Below are 19,423 nucleotides of genomic sequence, written 5' to 3' on the forward strand. Positions count from 1 at the left end.
CCAAAAAATTAAACAACCTAGGTGAAATGGACAAATTCCATGAAACATTTAATCTTCCAAAAATCAGTCTGGAGAATCAGAAAACCTAAACAGACTGAGTACAACAAATGAGATAAAACAGTTATCAAAAAACTCCCAAAAAACAAAAACCCTGGGCCTGATGGCTTCACTGGTGAATTCTACCAAATATTCAAAGAAGAACTAACTCTTATCCTTCTCAAGCTATTTCAAAAAATTCAAGAGAAAGGAACACTTCCAAGTTTCTTTTTTTTTTTTTTTTTTTGTATTTTTCTGAAGCTGGAAACGGGGAGAGACAGTCAGACAGACTCCCGCATGCGCCCGACCGGGATCCACCCGGCACGCCCACCAGGGGCGTCACTCTGCCGTGACCAGAGCCACTCTAGCACCTGGGGCAGAGGCCAAGGAGCCATCCCCAGCGCCCAGGCCATCTTTGCTCCAATGGAGCCTTGGCTGCGGGAGGGAAAGAGAGAGACAGAGAGGAAGGAGGGGGGTGGAGAAGCAAATGGGTGCTTCTCCTGTGTGCCCTGGCCAGGAATTGAACCCGGGTCCCCCGCACGCCAGGCCGACGCTCTACCGCTGAGCCAACCGGCCAGGGCCCCAAGTTTCTTTTTTGAGGCGAGCATAATTCTGTTTCCAAAATCAGGCAAAGATAACACAAAAAAAGAAAATTATAGGCCAATATTTCTGATGAATTTAGATGCTAAAATCTTCAACAAAATATTAACAAACCGAATCTAGCAATACATGAAAAAAATTATACATCATAATCAAGTGGGATTATTCTGGGGAATCAAGGATGGTACAACATTCTTAAATAAATCAATGTGATTTGCCACATAAACAAAAGAAAGGAGAAAAAACACATGATAATTTCAATAGATACACAAAAAGCATTTGATAAAATCCAGCACCCATTTATGATCAAAACTCTTAGCAAAGTGAGAATACAGGGAACATACCTCAACATGATAAAGGCCATCTGTGACAAACCCACAGCCAAAATCATAATTAATGGACAAAAATTAAAGGCAATTCCCCTAAAATCAGGGAAGTGGCAGGAATGCCCCCTTTCACTACTCTTATTCAACATAGTACTGGAAGTCCTAGCTACAGCAATCAGACAAGAAGAAGAAATAAAAGGCATCCAAATTGGAAAAAAAGAAGTAAAACTATCATTATTTGCAGATGATATAATACTGTATATAAAACCCTAAAGTCTCAGTCAAAAAACCACTGGACCCAGGTTGAGACTCCGAGGTCGCCAGCTTGAGCATGGCTCATCTGGTTTGAGCAAAAACTCACCAGCTTGGACCCAAGGTCGCTGGCCCAAGTAAGGGGTTCCTCGGTCTGCTGTAGCTCCCTCCTCCCCGTCAAGGCACATATGAGGGGGCTATAAATGAACAACTAAGGTGTCGCAACAAAGAATTGATGTTTCTCATCTCTCTCCGTTCCTGTCTGTCTGTCTGTCTCTATCTGTCCCTCTGTCTGACTCTCTCTGTCTCTGCCACAAAACAAACAAACAAATAAAATAAAATAAACTACTGGACCTGATAAATGAATTCAGCAAAGTGGCAGGATATAAAATTAATACACAGAAATCAGAGGCATTTTTATACATGAACAATGAACTGTCAGAAAGAAAAATTAAGGAAATAATCCCCTTCACTATTGCAACAACAACAAAAAATAAAGTACCTAGGAGTAAATTTAACCAAGGAGGTTAAAGACTTGTACTCAGAAAATTATAAAACATTGATAAAAGAAATCAAGGAAGACACAAACAAGTGGGAGCATATACAGTGTTCATAGTTAGGAAGAATAAACATCATTAAAATGTCTATATTACCCAAAGCAATTTATAAATTCAATGTAATACCAATTAAAATATCAATGAAATACTTCAAAAATATAGAACACATTTTTCAAAAATTTATATGGAACCAAAAAAACCCACGAATAGCCTCAGCAATCTTGAAAAGGAAGAATACAGTGGGAGGTATCACACTTCCTGATATCAAGTTATACTACATGGCCATTGTACTCAAAACAGCTTGGTACTGGCATAAGAACAGGCATATAGATCAATGGAACAGAACAGAGAACCCAGAAATAAACCCACAGCTCTATGGACAACTGATATTTGACAAAGGAGATAAGAGCATACAATGGAGTAAAGACAGTCTCTTTAACAAATGGTGTTGGGAAAACTGGACAGCTACCTGCAAAAAAATGAAACTAGACCACCAACTTACACCATGCACAAAATAAACTAAAAAAAAATGGATAAAGGACTTAAATGTAAGTCATGAAACCATAAGCATCTTAGAAGAAAACAGACAGTAAGCTCTCCGACATCTATCGCAGCAATATATTTGCTGATTTATCTTTACAGGCAAGTGAAATAAAAGACAGGATAAACAAATGGGCCTATATCAAACTAAAAAGTTTTAGTATAGCTAAAGACAATATGAACAAAATAAAAAGATAAACCACACAATGGAAGAATATATTCTACAATATATCTGATAAGGGGTTAATAACCAAAATTTATAAAGAACTTCTAAAACTCAACACCATGAAGACAACCAATCCAATCAAAAAATGGGCACAAGAATTAAATAGACACTTCTCCAAAGAGACATACAGATGACCAATAGACAGATGAAAAAATGTTCAGCATCCCTAATCATTAGAGAAATGCAAATTAAAACCACAATGAGAGGCCTGACCTGTGGTGGCGCAGTGGATAAAGTGTCGACCTGGAAATGCTGAGGTCGCTGGTTTGAAACTCTGGGCTTGCCTGGTCAAGGCACATATGGGAGTTGATGCTTCCAACTCCTCCCCCCTGTCTCTCTCTACTCTCTCTCTCTCTCTTTGTCACCCTCTCTCTCTCCTCTCTAAAATGAATAAATAAAATTAAAAATTAAAAAAAAAAACACAATGAGATACCACTTCACACCAGTCAGTATGGCTCTCATTAACAAAACAACACAGGATAGGTGCTGGTGAGGATGTGGAGAAATGCAGTGCTGGTGGGAATGCAGACTGGTGCAGCCACTGTGGAAAACAGTATGGAGATTCCTCAAAAAATCAGAAAGGAAACTGCCCTTTAACCCAGCCATCCCACTTATAGGAATATATCCCACGGACACCATATCACAGATGGAAAAAAAAGAAAAGCACTCTCATGTTTATGGCAGCATTGTTCACAATAGCGAAGATCTGGAAACAGCACAAGTGTCTGTCAATGGACCAGTGGGTTACAAAGCTGTGGTACACATATGCAATGGAATACTATGGGGCCATGAAAAAGAAGGAAATATTACCTTTTGCAACAATATGGATGAACCTGGAAACTATTATGTTGAGTGAAATAAGCAAGGCAGAGAAAGAAAAATATCATATGACCTCACTCATTTGAGGAATCCAAGGAACAATGTGAACTGAGGAATGGAATTAAGGGGGGAGGAAGCTGTTGGGAGGCAGGTAAGGGAGATATTGGGGTGAATATGGGGGAGGAGGGATGCTTTGGGGAGACACTAGAATCATGTAAACACAATAAATAAATTAATTATTTTTTTTTAAAAAGGAACTAATGGATTTTCCTAAATTTTTTTGTTGGTTTTTTTCTCCTCCTTTTTAAGGATTACATAAAAGGATTTTGAGTTTATAACTAAAATAACTTTCTAACAATCCAACATGATAGGCTTTTATTTTGTACATCTGCTTCCATTTATCTCAGGGATATTTTGTAGGGAAAAACAATACATGGGATTAAAATGATATTTTTGGTTTCATCTTAACATACATATACTGATATAAGAAAATGATAGAATTGTTAGATCATTTTATAGGTTCCATATTCTGAATCCATGGCTCCAGCCTGATATGGAAAATACAGCTGCAACCCAGTCCCTGTTGGAAAAGGGGAAGAACAGATGGCTTGTGGTCTTGTACTGCCTTCACATTAGGGGAGCACCTGGACTTGGATTGAGAACTCTCTTTTTTTTTTTTTTTTTTTTTGTACTAACACTGACAAAGTGAAAATAAATAGTCAAGCAGGGAGATGGAAGTCACTGAGCCTGCAGTCACGGAAACTCTACCGCTATGCTGTTGTGTGTCCCACAGGGACTGAGCAACCTAAGTGTTGCTGCTTCCAAGGATCAATCAGTAATTCATCAGAAGAAGGCCTCTCCAATTTCCACTCAATTCTACACCCTAGAGTGTAGGTGACACATGTTTAAACTGTTTCATTACTGAGTACACTGTTTCCTAAAGGGTTTCATAAGCCATTATATCATCTTGTCTGTGGTTTTGAGAGAAAGAAAAATTGGTCTGAATTTCCTAATCATTTTATCAACTCTATTCATTTGGAATTTAACAAATTCCGTACATAGATTCAATATATACTGAATCTATATTTAAAATACATCAATATTTAGGGGGTAAGGGCACTGAGTGCAAAGGGCATGAAAAAGGCTTTTGGGTGATGTGGATGTTCTATACCTTGATCATGACAGTGGTTACAGGGGTATATTCAGTGTGTCCGTAAAGTCATGGTGCACTTTTGACCGGTCACAGGAAAGCAACAAAAGATGATAGAAATGTGAAATCTGCACCAGATAAAAGGAAAACACTCCCAGTTTCTGTAGGACGATGTGGCAGCATGTGTGCATGCACAGATGATGACGTAACACCGTGTATACAGTGGAGCAGCCCACGGCCATGCCAGTCGAGATGTGGACGGTACAGAGGAAAGTTCAATGTGTTCTGTGGCTCGCTAAATTCGAATCTGTGACCAAAGTGCAACATGAATATCAGCACGTTTATAACGAAGCACCACCACGTAGGAATAACATTATTCAGTGGGATAAGCAGTTGAAGGAAACTGGCAGTTTGGTGGAGAAACCCGTTCTGGTAGGCCATCAATCAGTGACGAGACTGAAGAGGCTATACAGGATAGCTACCTAAGGAGCCCTAAAAAATCTGTGCGTGAGCCCACACCGAATTGCACTGAATAGGTATGAAACTGGGAGAGGTTTCCTTTTATTTGGTGCAGATTTCACATTTCTTTCATCTTTTGTTGCTTTCCTGTGACCAGTCAAAAGTACACCATGACTTTACAGACACACTGTACTTTCATCGAAACTAACTGAACTCTGTACTTAAATTATATCTCAATAATGTTGACCAAAAAATAAAAATATTATAATATATGTCAAGATTTTTATGGAAATTAACTTGAAGGGTTGGAAAAATATCCATTTTTAAAGAATGACAAATTTACATACAATCTCTGTAACAATACATAGAAGTATGATAAATGTCATGATATGGTATTTTCTCTTTAGCTTCACATGCATTAGCAATAGATTTTTAAATATGTAAATATGAATGTACCAACAGTGACTTTGTCAATTCAAACACACCTTCATGGTAATAAAAAATTATTTAATTGTGTGTTCAATAAGGTGTTTTTATTTTACATATGAGAACAGAAAGAGTAATATGTTATTAACATTCAGTCTTGTATGGAAGGACCAATGTTTAGAAAAATGTGACATGTTGTTAGATATTTTTTACAATCATTATTTTGAACTATTTAGTATAACAATTAGCATTCTATAACAAAATTTATTACCATTCTATGGCCCTTCAAACCCAACTTAAACTTTACCTTCATCTCATCCCATTATTTCCCAAAAGAGGAAAAGAAGAAACAATTAATAAAAACTTACCTTTCCAACATATTGTGGATCTGGTCCCATATGTTCTTCTAAAACAAAGAACTGATTCCAAACCCATCCTCTTTTGGGACGATGGTGGACTTCTGTTTCTCCTTCAGTGTGCTTGGTTTGGTTTCTGGTCACCTTGATGGAGCTGTGGTGAGCAGTTCCATAACACCTCTGCACAAAACAGAGACACACGAGGACTGGACAGATGCAAGATGTGCTCGTAATTCTCATTGTAAGATAACTTTCCAGTTCACTGTTTTCTTTCTTTTCCTTGTCAGCTACAAATGCTTAATGAGCATTCAAGAGAGAAGCCAGAGCATCTTTTGGAAGGACAGTCCAAAGTAAATTGTTTAATGTGTCCATGATTTAACTGTCCATCAGGGAAAGGTCAGACTTCATTTACATCCTGAAACGCTTTAGAGATCCAAAACTGTAGTCCGATTCTAAGTCTTCACAGTAAGTGAACACAGGCAACCATTTTCTACATAATAGAAAGAGAGAAAATTTTATAAATAACAAAACATGGCAATGTTAACTAATTGCTCTGAATGCAAATTACACTATTTTGCAGTGTGATGCTGATAGGCAAAGAATGTGTGTAAATTCTTTTGGAAATATACACAAACATACATACACAAAGTCATCCACATGCCTGTATATTGCATACATTTTTACTTGGACCTCCCCATTTGCACTGCTAATTTTCACTACACATTTAAAGTAAATGTATAGTCAGGTATTTATATTTTCTGGACACCACAAAAATGCAGCCCTATGGAGTATTTAAATGCTTAGTATGTGCACATGCCTAAGTGTAATATAATTACTTACAGTATGTGAAGTACCAGGGAGTCTGTGCTAAATGCAAATATATATTTTGTCGGTTTCTTTTTTATTTTATTTATTTTTGTTTGATGTAATAAAAATTTACTACACATCAATTACCTACTCCTTGTGACTCACAAGATACTCCCTAGGATTAGAAAATTGTCACAGACCATCACAACAATCAAGTTGGTACTTAAACCATTTAGTGAGGAAAATAAGATAGAAAAGATGGCTGAAAACACCGTATGAAATTAAAAGTTATTCCATACTCGAATATCAGATTAGCATAGTCAATTATGAATGGGAATATTGGCTGGCTCTATTATAGTTTGCATTGATTTTGACAGATCTGCAGATAATTCTCTACAGGCCAGCCTTCACAAGTAAGCAAGACAAATATTCAAGTGTGAGAACAACATTGACAAAACTCTAGCAGTCTCGTTGAGAAAGGTATAAGAAAGGAAAGGATGGTGGCAAAAAGAAAAGAAGGGAAATGTTTTGATTTTTAAACTGAAATGTTGTAGACTTGGGCTTAGATTTTAGTACAAAGGGACAATAAAGTAAAACTTGAGAAAGATTTCTGAAAGACAAAAAAAAGCAACACAGAATTTTGTAGAGAAAAAGTGGGCTGAAATTATTAGCTTATTGAAAACATAAAACTGTGTAGTATGTTCTGCTGTCTTCATATATGTGTGTATTTCAATATATATTCAGAAAAAGTATACTGATTCAAGATTATATCTATCCCATCTTGTAAAAATATTAGATGAATCACTTTATCATTCTACTAAATGAACCCCCATAAATCAGCACAAACTGAAATATGGCTCTAAATGACTCACAAGGTGATTTGAAAATACAAATTATTTTAAAACAGTGAATATAAATAATTAGTCATAGGACAATTATTTTATACAACTAATAAAAATATTTATACTGAGTAGAAAGTGAACAAAAAAATAACACATGAGACACAGAGCAAGGCACTTCCTCTATCAGTATGACTCCCCATAAAAATGGTTAATAATAATGTGTCCTTTATCAGTTGTGTGAGTACTGTATAGGATGATAAATGGCAGTTGATTTTAATCATCTGGCAAATATAAATTAAATTTTGAAACAGTTGTTGAAAGCAAAGCTACACCTTTCACTGACTTAAATTTGAAATGACTTAAAACTCTCTTAACATATAAAAAAGAGAAAAGTCATTCTAGTTGTAATGTAGTAAGATTAAAAAAAGTCAGAAAGTAGATTTCTTTTTGACAATTTACTTACTGTATGTACTTATATGAATAATTTAATTTCTTCAAGTCTCAATTTTTTTCATTTACTAAAATTTGTGACTTAAGTCCTTGTAATAGTCTTTTCAGTTATATAATAATGTGTTTGAATGTCTTTATATTAAATTTTTATTTCTTATCAAAATATTCTTAACTTTTAAGTGACAACTTTCAAAAGAAGAAACTTTAGGCTTTTTTCTTAGAAGTAAAGTTGAATATATAGAAGGCGTTATCTTAATACTTTCTCACCATTTGGTGTGATTGCTAAATAAAATTAACATCTTTGCTTTTTATGCCAAGTTGTTTAACAAAGCATAATTCATGAGTAGAGGGTGAAGAACATGGTTTTTATAATGCATTAGAGATATACAGAATGAGTGTTTTCCTTACAATAATGAACTATGTGGCATTCCAAAAGTATATGATTGCATTTTAATATATATATATACATTATATACATTATATATTTATGAATCTCTATTATATCAATAATGAAATGTGATAATTAAGGCTCTATGGAATGAAAGAATAAATATAAACATCACTACCTTTTTATGAAATTAACTTAATTTACTCTACTATTAGAAGACAGACTCCACATATGAAAATTTTCTGCTGTCCTTAAAGAAATCTATCCCTGCATAGAAGGAATTAAAATGCAAATAATAAAGCCACTGATTATAATAACCCTAACACAATAAAAATACATTGCAGAATTTTGCCTTTTTTTTTTTTTTTGAGTAAGCAGCATTTAAACACCCTTTCTCTTTTCATGGAACATTTCAGTTTGTGAATTGTGACAATCAGAGAGTCCAACTTTCACCTCTGAACACCCAGGGACCGCATATTTTTTTCTTTTATCTTTTTAGTCAGAAGTTGCAGCAGTGATATACATATGTTAATCACATGCTGCAGCATGCTTGAACGAATGATGAATGAATGTAGGGAAAGTTGAGAAATGTGTTCACAGCAATGGTAAGGGTCTCCAGACCCACATGTAGTGGTGGTCAATCCAGCAGTTGTCATGGACAGAGTCCACAGGCAGAAGCACAAATTAAGAGTTATTCTAGCTACAGCTTCAGTGACAAGTACTTGACACTGTTTCTTACTGCCTCACTTCTATTCGTTTCTACTTCTTTTTGATTGATTAATCAATTGATTGGTTGATTTTAGAGAGAGGGAGTGAAGAGAAAGAGAAAAGCAATGACTCATCGTTCTACTTAGTTATGAACTCATTGATTGTTTCTTGTACAGACCCTGACTAGGGATCAAACCCACAGCTGTGGTGTATTGGATGACAGTGTACCCAATTTAGCTACCTGGCCAGGTCTACTTGTTGACAAACCTGATTCTTAAGGCCCTTCATTAATTTTGATGGTGTTACATACTTTTCCAATAAATGTATTTGCCGCTTTCCATTGCCAAGCTGACTTGTTATTTGAAAACAAGAACCTTGTCTGCAAAACGCATTTTTGTCATAAAACACCAAAAAATAAAAAAAGAAGCAGTTCCAAATAATGCATTATGTGTAATGATTGTAACATAGACTTCTCGGCTTCTCTCCTCCACTAAGTACTTAATCTAAGTAACGCAATATGCTGCCAGAAACTAGTCCTCTTACCTCTGTAACTATTCCCTCTTCAGCAGTGGAATTAATAACACTGTATTTGGTTGAGAAACAAAACCTCAAACCTTCATTTTGTAGAGAACTATCACATTTTTATTCTCTGAGCTTCACATTTCTTACTCATGAATAAAGAATTTTACTGAATTATCTTTAAGAATATTCAGCTATCTAATTCTTTAAATTTATGATTTAATAACTATGCTTCATTTTACAAATGAGTTTTCTAACATAAACTGAGTTACTCTCATCACCCAAGATTAAATATTAGCCATTTATAACTCTTCAGTACAGTCATTCTGTCAGAGAGCACTGAAGAAACACAGTTCTCAAAGAAAAAGATTCTCACATTTACCCCAAACGTTACTGCTTGGAACTTGGTCCTTTGTCTGAATTTTATTATCAATGGCTCTTAATTTATAAAATTGAGAATCAAATAAGGTCTTCAGAAAATGTTGTTTCCTTTTTAATTTATTTATTTAGTGTTTTTCTGTCATTTCATACGTTATAGTAATATAATGTTACAGTAATTAAACATACACAAAAATATGGAAGATATATACAAATAATTAGGATATAATATTAAAAACAATTAAGGAAAGTAAATAAGGCTATGCCACCTGGATAGGAATTAATCTAGTATGTACAGATATGATATGCAGACTCTGCCTTTCACACAGGGCCCTGTTAGTGTGTGTGTGAAGTTATATATAAATAAAAAGTGGATTGATGTCATAACTCTGTAGGTTAACATAAACAAGAAGCTTCTCTAGGAACACCTTAAAAGGTATATGACATTTTGATAGATTAACATAAAAAGGGCTCCCTGCAAGGAACTCCCAAAAAGGTGGTTTGAGGTGATATTCCTGTAGATTGACACCTGTTAGAAGGCATAGGCCAGAAAAGGTACTAAAGCTAAGGCAGTGGTTCTCTAAGTATACACCAGGGCACACTAGTGCACCCTAGAAGATTTCCAGGTGTGCCCTACAATATTTCAGAAAAATATGTGCCTGTTGGGGACCAAAAAACCAACAGGGTTTTTGGAGTTTAGATATTTGGGGGACAGAGGTGTGGGAAATTGGCTGTAAACTGACAGTCTGCCCAACCCCCCACCTCACTTGCCTGATTAGGTTGCAAAAGGCTGTTAAGCTGTGTTGTTAGATTATTTACACTACCCCCATGTTCCCTGGAAAGACTGGAGGCAAGTTTTTTCTATCCTTTGTTTGGTATAAAGTTAATATGATATGTATGGTGGGGGGTTTCTGCACTCAACACAATTAAGAGTAAAAAGAGAGGAATTCTTCAATGTATTGATGAGGAAATGAGAGTTTGCCTTTCAAATATATGCCAAAACAGTGAAGAAATCGCTAGGACACATCAGGCTCATGTTTCTCATAAACACAAGAATGAAAAAACTTAACACAGCACAGGGACTTGCTGAATTTACTAAATCTTACTAAGAATGTATCTATATATATAAAAACATAACTTTTTTGTTGTTTTTTATTTTTAACACTTTTTTACAAATTCTAAAAAGCATAACAAAAATGTAACATAACAATGTTTTTAATGTCAGAAAATTTAATTTTGTGGTATTTATTTTATTTAATTACCATAAAAGCACACTTGGACTTTATATTTGTTTTCTTTAATATTTGACTTAATTATTATAACATATTTCTCAGAAATTTGTATATAGTGTGCCTATAATTATTTGTAGGATTTTAAATGCACTCTGACTTTAAGAAGTTTGAGACCCACTGAGCTAAGGGGTCCCCCTGCCGTGGTAGTCACTCAAACTCCAACGTTGAACATGGACTGTCTCCATGCCACTTTGACCAAGGACAGCCGAAAAGGGTATGCCAACGAGGGCCCCTTTAAGCTGTAGCCAGGCACGCCAAACGGTACTGGGAGCAATCAACTGCCTGTGTGATTCTTGCAGCTAACTCATGTCTTTCCTCCAGTGGCAGTTGGTTTTGGCACTGATAAGTAGAATCCTCCTAGCTGCCTCCAGAGTAGTCTCGAAGATGCTGCCAGCCTTGCTCCTGCTGTTAAGCCGGAGTGTCCCACTGTGTGGGGAAGTTGAATCCAGGATGCCTGATCAATGTAGAGCTTGGGCTCTATTGGGCCACATAAGTTTTTATTTACCTTTCTGTCAATAGTATTTTGAAATTCAGAAACATGTATTAACATGTCTTATTTTTCTTGTTTTATACAAGTGTTATTGAGATAGAATTCATATACCATAAAATTCACCCTTTAAAATATATAATTAAGTGCTTTTTCAGTATAGTCACAAAGTTGTGCATACATTGTCACTACCTAATTTCAAAACATTTTGTTTTTTCCCCATACCCTCCCCAACCTCTCCCACATCTCCTCTGTCCCTGCAATCACCCCAGTGTTGTCCTTGTCATGAATTTATTTTGTCTTATTTTAAAAAAAAAAAAAGTTTGTATTGCTTTTTTTATTATTTTGAAAATGTCTTTGTTAAAAACTCTTTGTCAATTTTATTCCTCAAGTATGTCATTCCATTCTCCATATCTGTTGGGTGACATATTATTTTATATATTCAAAAACCCTACAGTTATAATTTCCATCAATTTCTCAACTCCAATATTATATATTATTGGTAGGAATGTATCTGATTTTGCATAGAACAAGCTTAGTTTAAATAGAAAATAATGAGAAGTCCATATTTTTTGTAATTACTTTCATTGTGAGATATATATGGAGATCTTGTATAAAGAAGTGCATGTCAATGGGAATCTGTTGCCTAATGCACAACTGTCAAATCTGTAAATCCATCAGATGAGAAGGCTGTTCTTCATGAGATGACTTTTCTGAAATAAAAAAAAATTAACTTTCACATGATAAATTTTTTAAATCCATCATTCTGTCAGGTAGAGTTAAATATAGGAGATTTAAATTATGTTTGAATTCTGGTACATTTATATAAGGTGAAAGTTAAAAATTCTTAACAGAAGACATTTTTTTAGTTTAATAAATAATTACTCAAGACCAATCTGTATGTATGCATGTGTTGTCCAGGATGTGTGTTCTAAAACTATACAGTTATCATTTGGGTTGGTGATTACAAGCGTAATGTCCATTGCTTCAAAGATGCATTCTCAGGTATTTGACCCTGAATCTATGAGTCCATCGTTTTCAGATCCAATGATCAACAAATGAACAATATTAATATCATTCTTTTGTTCTAAGTCTAGTTCTTGTTCAGTTTCCCATGATATTGACTTCTGAATTTTTGTTTTACATTCTGGTTCCTTATCCTTTATTTATAATATTTTCCATAAGTTTGGGTTTTTTCCCTCTCAGTTGATAATTTATGTTTAGTAATTAATTATACACTTCTCTATCAGTGTCAGTTAGATTAAATAGCTGTTGCTTATAGTCAAAATCCAAATACTCCTAAGCCACGTGAGGTAGTAGAAGGCTTCATCTAAATTTGTTGCAATATTATTCCCAAATTGATATTTTCATTTTCGACCTGACTATTTTTTAATATTACCATAGCATCGAGATTTAGATAAAATAAATTTCATTTGCTTAAAATATACATGTATTTATATATAGTTAAGCATTTAACTATATTAAATTGTGACTCTCCCTAAAATATAATGAAATATCTAGATAATGACATGAATGAATTAGAAAGCATTAATTTTGCATATTGTGTTTTTCTGTTGGAAATATTCATTTAAATTTCATAGAGAAAGTGGTGAAAACATTACATGTGTAGTTACAGGCATTGCTCCCTGAATGGCTCATTCAATTCTATTTTTCGTAAGAGCCTTACTGTCTAATCTCTATTCAGTAAAACCTATCCTCTGAGACCTAGACTAAAGGACATTTCTCTACAATATCCTCTATGTTTTGGAGACAATTCTCTTTGGGCTTTTGTGCTCTTCTCATTTGAGAAAGGTATTGACAGCTTCATTTCAGGCTGTATTTTCAAGGATATATGTATAGCAACCTCCCCTGTGGGCAGCAGGCAGATTTGTTTTTTGACAGGATATCTTATTCTAGCACAAAGATTTTTGAAGTGTACCAGAAGACCCCGTATAAAACTGGAAATTCCAAAGTTCAGGGCTACTTTATTGTAACCCACATCTACGGTGTGTGTGGAGAGAAATTGGGCTCCTTCGTGTTGCCCAAGAGGATATGAAGAGCAAGGAAAACTTATGCTGCCTACTGCGCTCTGGTTAAAACAGTGTTTTATCTCTAAACCCAAACTCATGTTCCCTGCCAGCATTTATTAATCTGTGTCAGCCTAATTTCTTAGCTTGAAAGTAGGTTAAAATCTCAAATCCTTCATTTAAAACTCTGAATAACATAGCTTAATGTAACTGCTTGTTCCTCTAAACTACTATAGAAATTATCAAACAATTTCTCAGACCAGCACACCTATTTTTTATATAGGTACCACTTCATGTATTATTTGTATCATATTTTTTGAGTTCTCACTCCATGTCTATGTATTTTCTATCTCCTATGTTGGCTAGTATAGTACCTTTTATAGGGTAGACACTTAATAAACATATGTTGCACACAATAATAAATTAGTGGAATATAGACAAATTAATTCAGGGTTTGTGCAATCAAAGTGATGGAAAAATGCCAAGTTTCAACTTACAATATTTAATTGTAAGAATGTGTTACAGAAAATCTTTGGTTAACATTATACTTTGTTTTTCACTTAAAAGCCTGTCACAATTAAAGAAACATAAGTACTAGAAAACAAAGTTACATTTTATCAATACAACCCTGCTTTCTCACTAAGGTCTTTTTAACACAAAGAAAATTAGAAATTAAGGAAGCCATTCAAATATTGAACCAAAACTTCATTAGTAAACTTTGCAAAGACATACCAGTATATTCTGAGTCACAACTTATTCACTATATATAGTGCAAATATATGTATGAACATTCCTACTATATTGACTAAAAAATATGAAAAAAAAACCCAGAACATTCATATTGTCACTATACTACTGTTTCAAGATATACTCCATTATTATTAAATTAATTCAAATATATTTATTATTGAGTTGAATTTTACTTTAATATTATATATATCCCTGAATCTATACATATACCTAGGAAGAGCAATGCCCTGAAGGTATATACAAATAAAATGATATTCACAATATTGATTGATTTGGCTGTAATATGTATCTTATCCATCTATCCCCTTCCTCTATCTTACCACATGAATACTTAATGTGTGGAGAGAGCTCCCTCTTGGACCATGATTATAGCCATTATAGCCTGGAGAGAGGGGAACCAAGCAACTTTACCCCAGAAGACTCTGTAGAGCAGCGATCACATGAGCCCTGGGCTGCCTTCCTCTTAGTTATTTAAAAGAAAAAATATATATTACAGTCTTTTTAAAGCCATAGTCATTTTGTATTTCTCTTACACAGTGCTGAACAGAACCCTAACAATCACTGAGTTGAAACAGTATATTCTCCATGGTTTGGGATTTGGGGTAAGTTTTGGGAAATAAAGTGCAGAGGAAAGAAAGAAAGAAAAGGAGAGTTGGAAAGAAAGATGTGGGAAGATGATGGATGACACTCTATTATAAATTCCAGAGAACTTATTTTTAGTGATTCTCTTCTTTGGAACTTTTATCATAAATATTAAAATGTGCAGATCTTGCTTTTCTTTCTTTTTTTCTCTGAAGTCAGAAGTCATGCCTTATGTTATATCTGTGTCACTGGCAGCACACACATCATGCAATGCAAATGGAAGGGGTGATACTTGTCAAAAGGACTCCTCCAATCCCTTTCCCTTTGGTATATTCCCTCTAACTACATAGAGTATCCTCATGCTAGAAATTCCTCTATGTCTTGACATCACCTCCAGGACAGACACAAAAACCGTCATGCGAAATTCATAGCTCGTCAATATTTGGCACCTTCCCACATTTCCTCATCTGGGAAACACCACAACCTGCCCATATTTTAACATGCTCACTGGCTCCTGGCTATACTGTACTCTTGCTAGACTTTATGCTTCTGTATAAGCCTTTTCTTCAAAATAAAAAACCCACTTCTTTAATGTTTAAAAAGTCACCTGTCTCCCAAGCAAGACGTCAGAGACCATCCCCTCTGATCCCAATGTCCCCTGTTCTCTCATTATCATGAAGGAATTCACAATATGCCACCTCTGAATATGCTAACTTGGCATATATATTATTTTAAGTTAATGGCACGTTAAAAACACCAGATGCAAAAGGATACTCTGACCTTCCCAAAACTGGGAGATAAAACTCCTATAGAAGATGTTCTTATACGAGGAAAGAAACATTCTTTTACCAAGAATGTTTAAGGCCAAGAAAAATCTGTCCAAAGACACCCTGCTAAACTCATTCTAATCCTTCTAGTCTCTTCTTTACCCAATTAACTAGCCCAAGCCCTTACATCGTGTCATTTTTTCAGTTTACTACTCACTTTGATAAACTCATAAGAATCTGGCTTAAACTGCCTCTGGATTTTCATTTCCTTGTGAGGGATCCCGTGTCATGTTGAAATGATATTAAATAAGTTTATATGCTTTTTGTCTTGTTAATCTGTGTTATTACAGGAACTCCAGTCAAAACCTCAAAAAAATAAAAGGATGTGTTTCTTTTTCTCCCTTATAGCCATGTTTATTACATGACTTACCTTTTTGTGTGTCTTGTAAACTAGAAGGTAACCTCCTGCCAAATTTACCTTTAGTCTCTGTTATCTTCTTTTTTTTTTTTTTTTTTTTTGTATTTTTCTGAAGCTAGAAATGGGAAGAAACAGTCAGACAGACTCCCTCATGCGCCCGACCGGGATCCACCCGGCACGCCCACCAGGGGCGAAGCTCTGCCCACCAGGGGTCAGATGCTCTGCCCCTCCGGGGCGTTGCTCTGCCACAACCAGAGCCACTCTAGCTCCTGGGGCAGAGGCCAAGGAGCCATCCCCAGGGCCCGGGCCATCTTTGCTCCCATGGAGCCTTGGCTGCGGGAGGGGAAGAGAGAGACAGAGAGGAAGGAGGGGGGGTGGAGAAGCAAATGGGTGCTTCTCCTATGTGCCCTGGCCGGGAATCGAACCCGGGTCCCCCGCATGCCAGGCCGACGCTCTACCGCTGAGCCAACCAGCCAGGGCCAATCTCTGTTATCTTAATGATAACACAATCTTGTCCTCACATGCAAGACTCAATTAAATTAACAAATAAAACCAGGTCCATGCTTGTATCATTTTTGAGTGTCCCATTTATTAGTCATGTGACTTTAGCCAAATTTTCTCATCTATAAAATAAGTCTAACAAACTCATAAGATCTCTATGAAAATTATTTAGAGTTATAGAGACAGTCAAGGGTACCTGGATGATTCAGTCAAAATCTACCACTATTTGCTGAGACAACAAAAATCAATGTATGTCTCTTAAAAGTAAGAACAGCATTCTCTTCTCATGAAATATTGTATTATATGCATCATTTAAACGATTTGAATAATTTTCCATGATTTGAGTACAGTGGTACCTTGAGATGTGAATTTAATTTGTTCTGTAACCGAGCTCGTAAGTCAGTCAACTCGTATATCAAACTGCCAATACTGGACCTGTGCGCCAATGTGCCAACTAGCGGCAGCTTCCCAAATCACAATTTGTATCTCAGAATTTTGCTCGGATCTCGAACAAAACTACGGACCGAGCTGCAGCTTGTATCTTAAAAAAAAAAAAATTGTATGTTGATCTGTTCGTATCTCAAGGTATCACTGTATAAAAAACAGTATTTGCATAATGCTTGATAATGAATGTAGAATTCTTGTGTGCCTTTTCTTAGAGCTCTGCTTTTCTATTCCTATAATGTACAATATATGTGTAATTAAAAAAAAATGTTTCCCATATGTTTTGAAAAGTTTTTGAAAGCTTACATTTTAGAAAGTAACTACATAAATACTGCAAACTGAGCATACCCAAATAGTCATGGTGGGTATAAAAAACCTATAATGGAATTAAAATTTTTAGCTAGTCTCTGGTATTTCCTTTAACAATTTCTACAGCAAACTGGCTTGTCTCCTATAAAAAGTAAGAATATAATTCTCCCTTTCTGGATATTTTCATGTCTAATTTACATGGAAGCTTTTTGGCTTAATTAAAATATGTCACATCTTGATTCCTATTTGTAATAAAGTGTTATTTTTTTAACATGTTATCTGCTATTTATATGGCAAAGTTTTATGTAAAATATGGATTTCAACAAACTTTGAATTTAAAATTTTGTTACAGACAGTTTTCCATAGAACATAATATTGTTTAACTCTGACATATTGCACTTCTGAAATTTAATGAGAAAATTTGAGAAAAAGTCCAAACAGAAAAGGCATGTGTGGTGTTTTTATACATATAAATAATATTATCAAGTGATCTGATGATTAACAGAATTCTACATTTCTATGTAGGTTCAAATTTACCTTCCACCAGTATAATTATACACTTACCAGTATATAGTCAGCTCTTACATAATTTTTCAAGGCTGTTCTATCTACATGGCAAACTTTAAGACAATCTATTATATGCTAACATGATGAACAATAAACACACATCTGTGCACTGTTGTCACTGCATGAGAATTAGCATCATACAGAAGTAAGGTTAAGCCATGAAGGGATAAAGTCATGTTGAAAGAAACTGAAGAAAAGGGTGTAGGGCACAGCACTCAGTCCCGAGCATCTAACATATAGCATTGGAAGCAGAGGATTTCCAAGACCATGGATGGACCTGGAATATAATATGTTAGGTAAAATAAGCCACTCGGAGACAGACGAATACCATATGATTTCACTTACATGTGGAATCTAGTGAACAAAATAAATAAACAGAATAGAAACACATTCATAGATACAGAGAACAGAATGACAGCTATCAGAGATGGGTTAGTGAAAAAGGTGAAGGTATTAAACAAACAAAGAAGTTCATAGACACAGCGTTATGATGATTACAAAAGGAAAAGAAAGGGCTGTGTGCAGGTAGAAGAGGGTAATCGGATAAATGATGATGGAAGGAAACTTGACTTTGGGTGGTGAGCACCCAATACAACATAAAGATGATGTATTATAGAATTGTACAATGGAAACCTATATATTTAAATAATTTTTAACAAAATAACAAAAGAAATATGCAGTGTGGTGGTGTGTGGGGAGTGGATATGGTACCACAGAAGCTTAGAGAACAAAGTACTGAGGTAGGAAATAATTAGACCTCTAATTAAATCAGTGTCTTTATTCATACAAGACTCAGAAACCACAATCTATCTTTTTCATTGAATTTATATTCATATGTAACTATAGAGTTAACAGAAATTAGCACTTTATACATATATATTAAATGCCATATAATAGGCTATATGCTTTAAAGTCATGATCTTATTTAAATTATCTTATTGTCATTTTCTAGTTGGATACTAAGATTCACAGCACTGTGCACTGTGAATCTTAGTATCCAAGATATTAGTATCCAAGCTATATTGAAATAGCTTGCCTCAGAGATGAGATTTAAATCCAGTTCTATTTGTGCTAAAGTCTTTCCCTAACATTGGATTTAAATAGGCATATGTTTGAATCATTCTGCTTCTGTGTCCTTGCCCGGGATCCATGAGAAGAACTGTTTCCAAGTGGAAATGCAGTTCTTCCACAGAGATAAGTTAAGCATTTTGGGGTCCATGTATAGAAAGATGAGGTGTAGTGGTAAGATTTATTGGAATAGGAATGAAGGACTGCCCCCAAGTGCCTGGTATCTCATCACAATCAGGTGGCTCAGCTCTGTCCTGCTGTGGAAGAAGTCTAGCCTTGTCTTCACCCAGCCCAGAAGAAAGACCAAGGTGCAGAGATCTTGTGCTATTACCCAGAATCAGCAGGGTTATCCATAGCTTCTGTAGTTCAGTT

The 19,423-nt window shown here is 35.3% G+C and overlaps 1 protein-coding gene across 3 annotated transcripts in view; it reads right to left on the bottom strand.

Annotated features, from left to right (window-relative positions):
- The window catches only part of CDH18 (cadherin 18), a 713,946-nt gene that overhangs the window by 269,594 nt on the left and 424,929 nt on the right, over positions 1 to 19,423 (bottom strand). For all 3 annotated transcript variants that reach the window (XM_066244055.1, XM_066244046.1, XM_066244062.1), the window contains exon 2: positions 5,760 to 6,237. In XM_066244055.1, the coding sequence (XP_066100152.1) occupies positions 5,760 to 5,987 (228 nt within the window). In that variant the 5' untranslated portion in view covers positions 5,988 to 6,237. The remainder of the gene's footprint in view (positions 1 to 5,759; positions 6,238 to 19,423) is intronic.

Source organism: Saccopteryx bilineata, chromosome 1 (assembly GCF_036850765.1).
Source record: "Saccopteryx bilineata isolate mSacBil1 chromosome 1, mSacBil1_pri_phased_curated, whole genome shotgun sequence".
NCBI lineage: Eukaryota > Metazoa > Chordata > Mammalia > Chiroptera > Emballonuridae > Saccopteryx > Saccopteryx bilineata.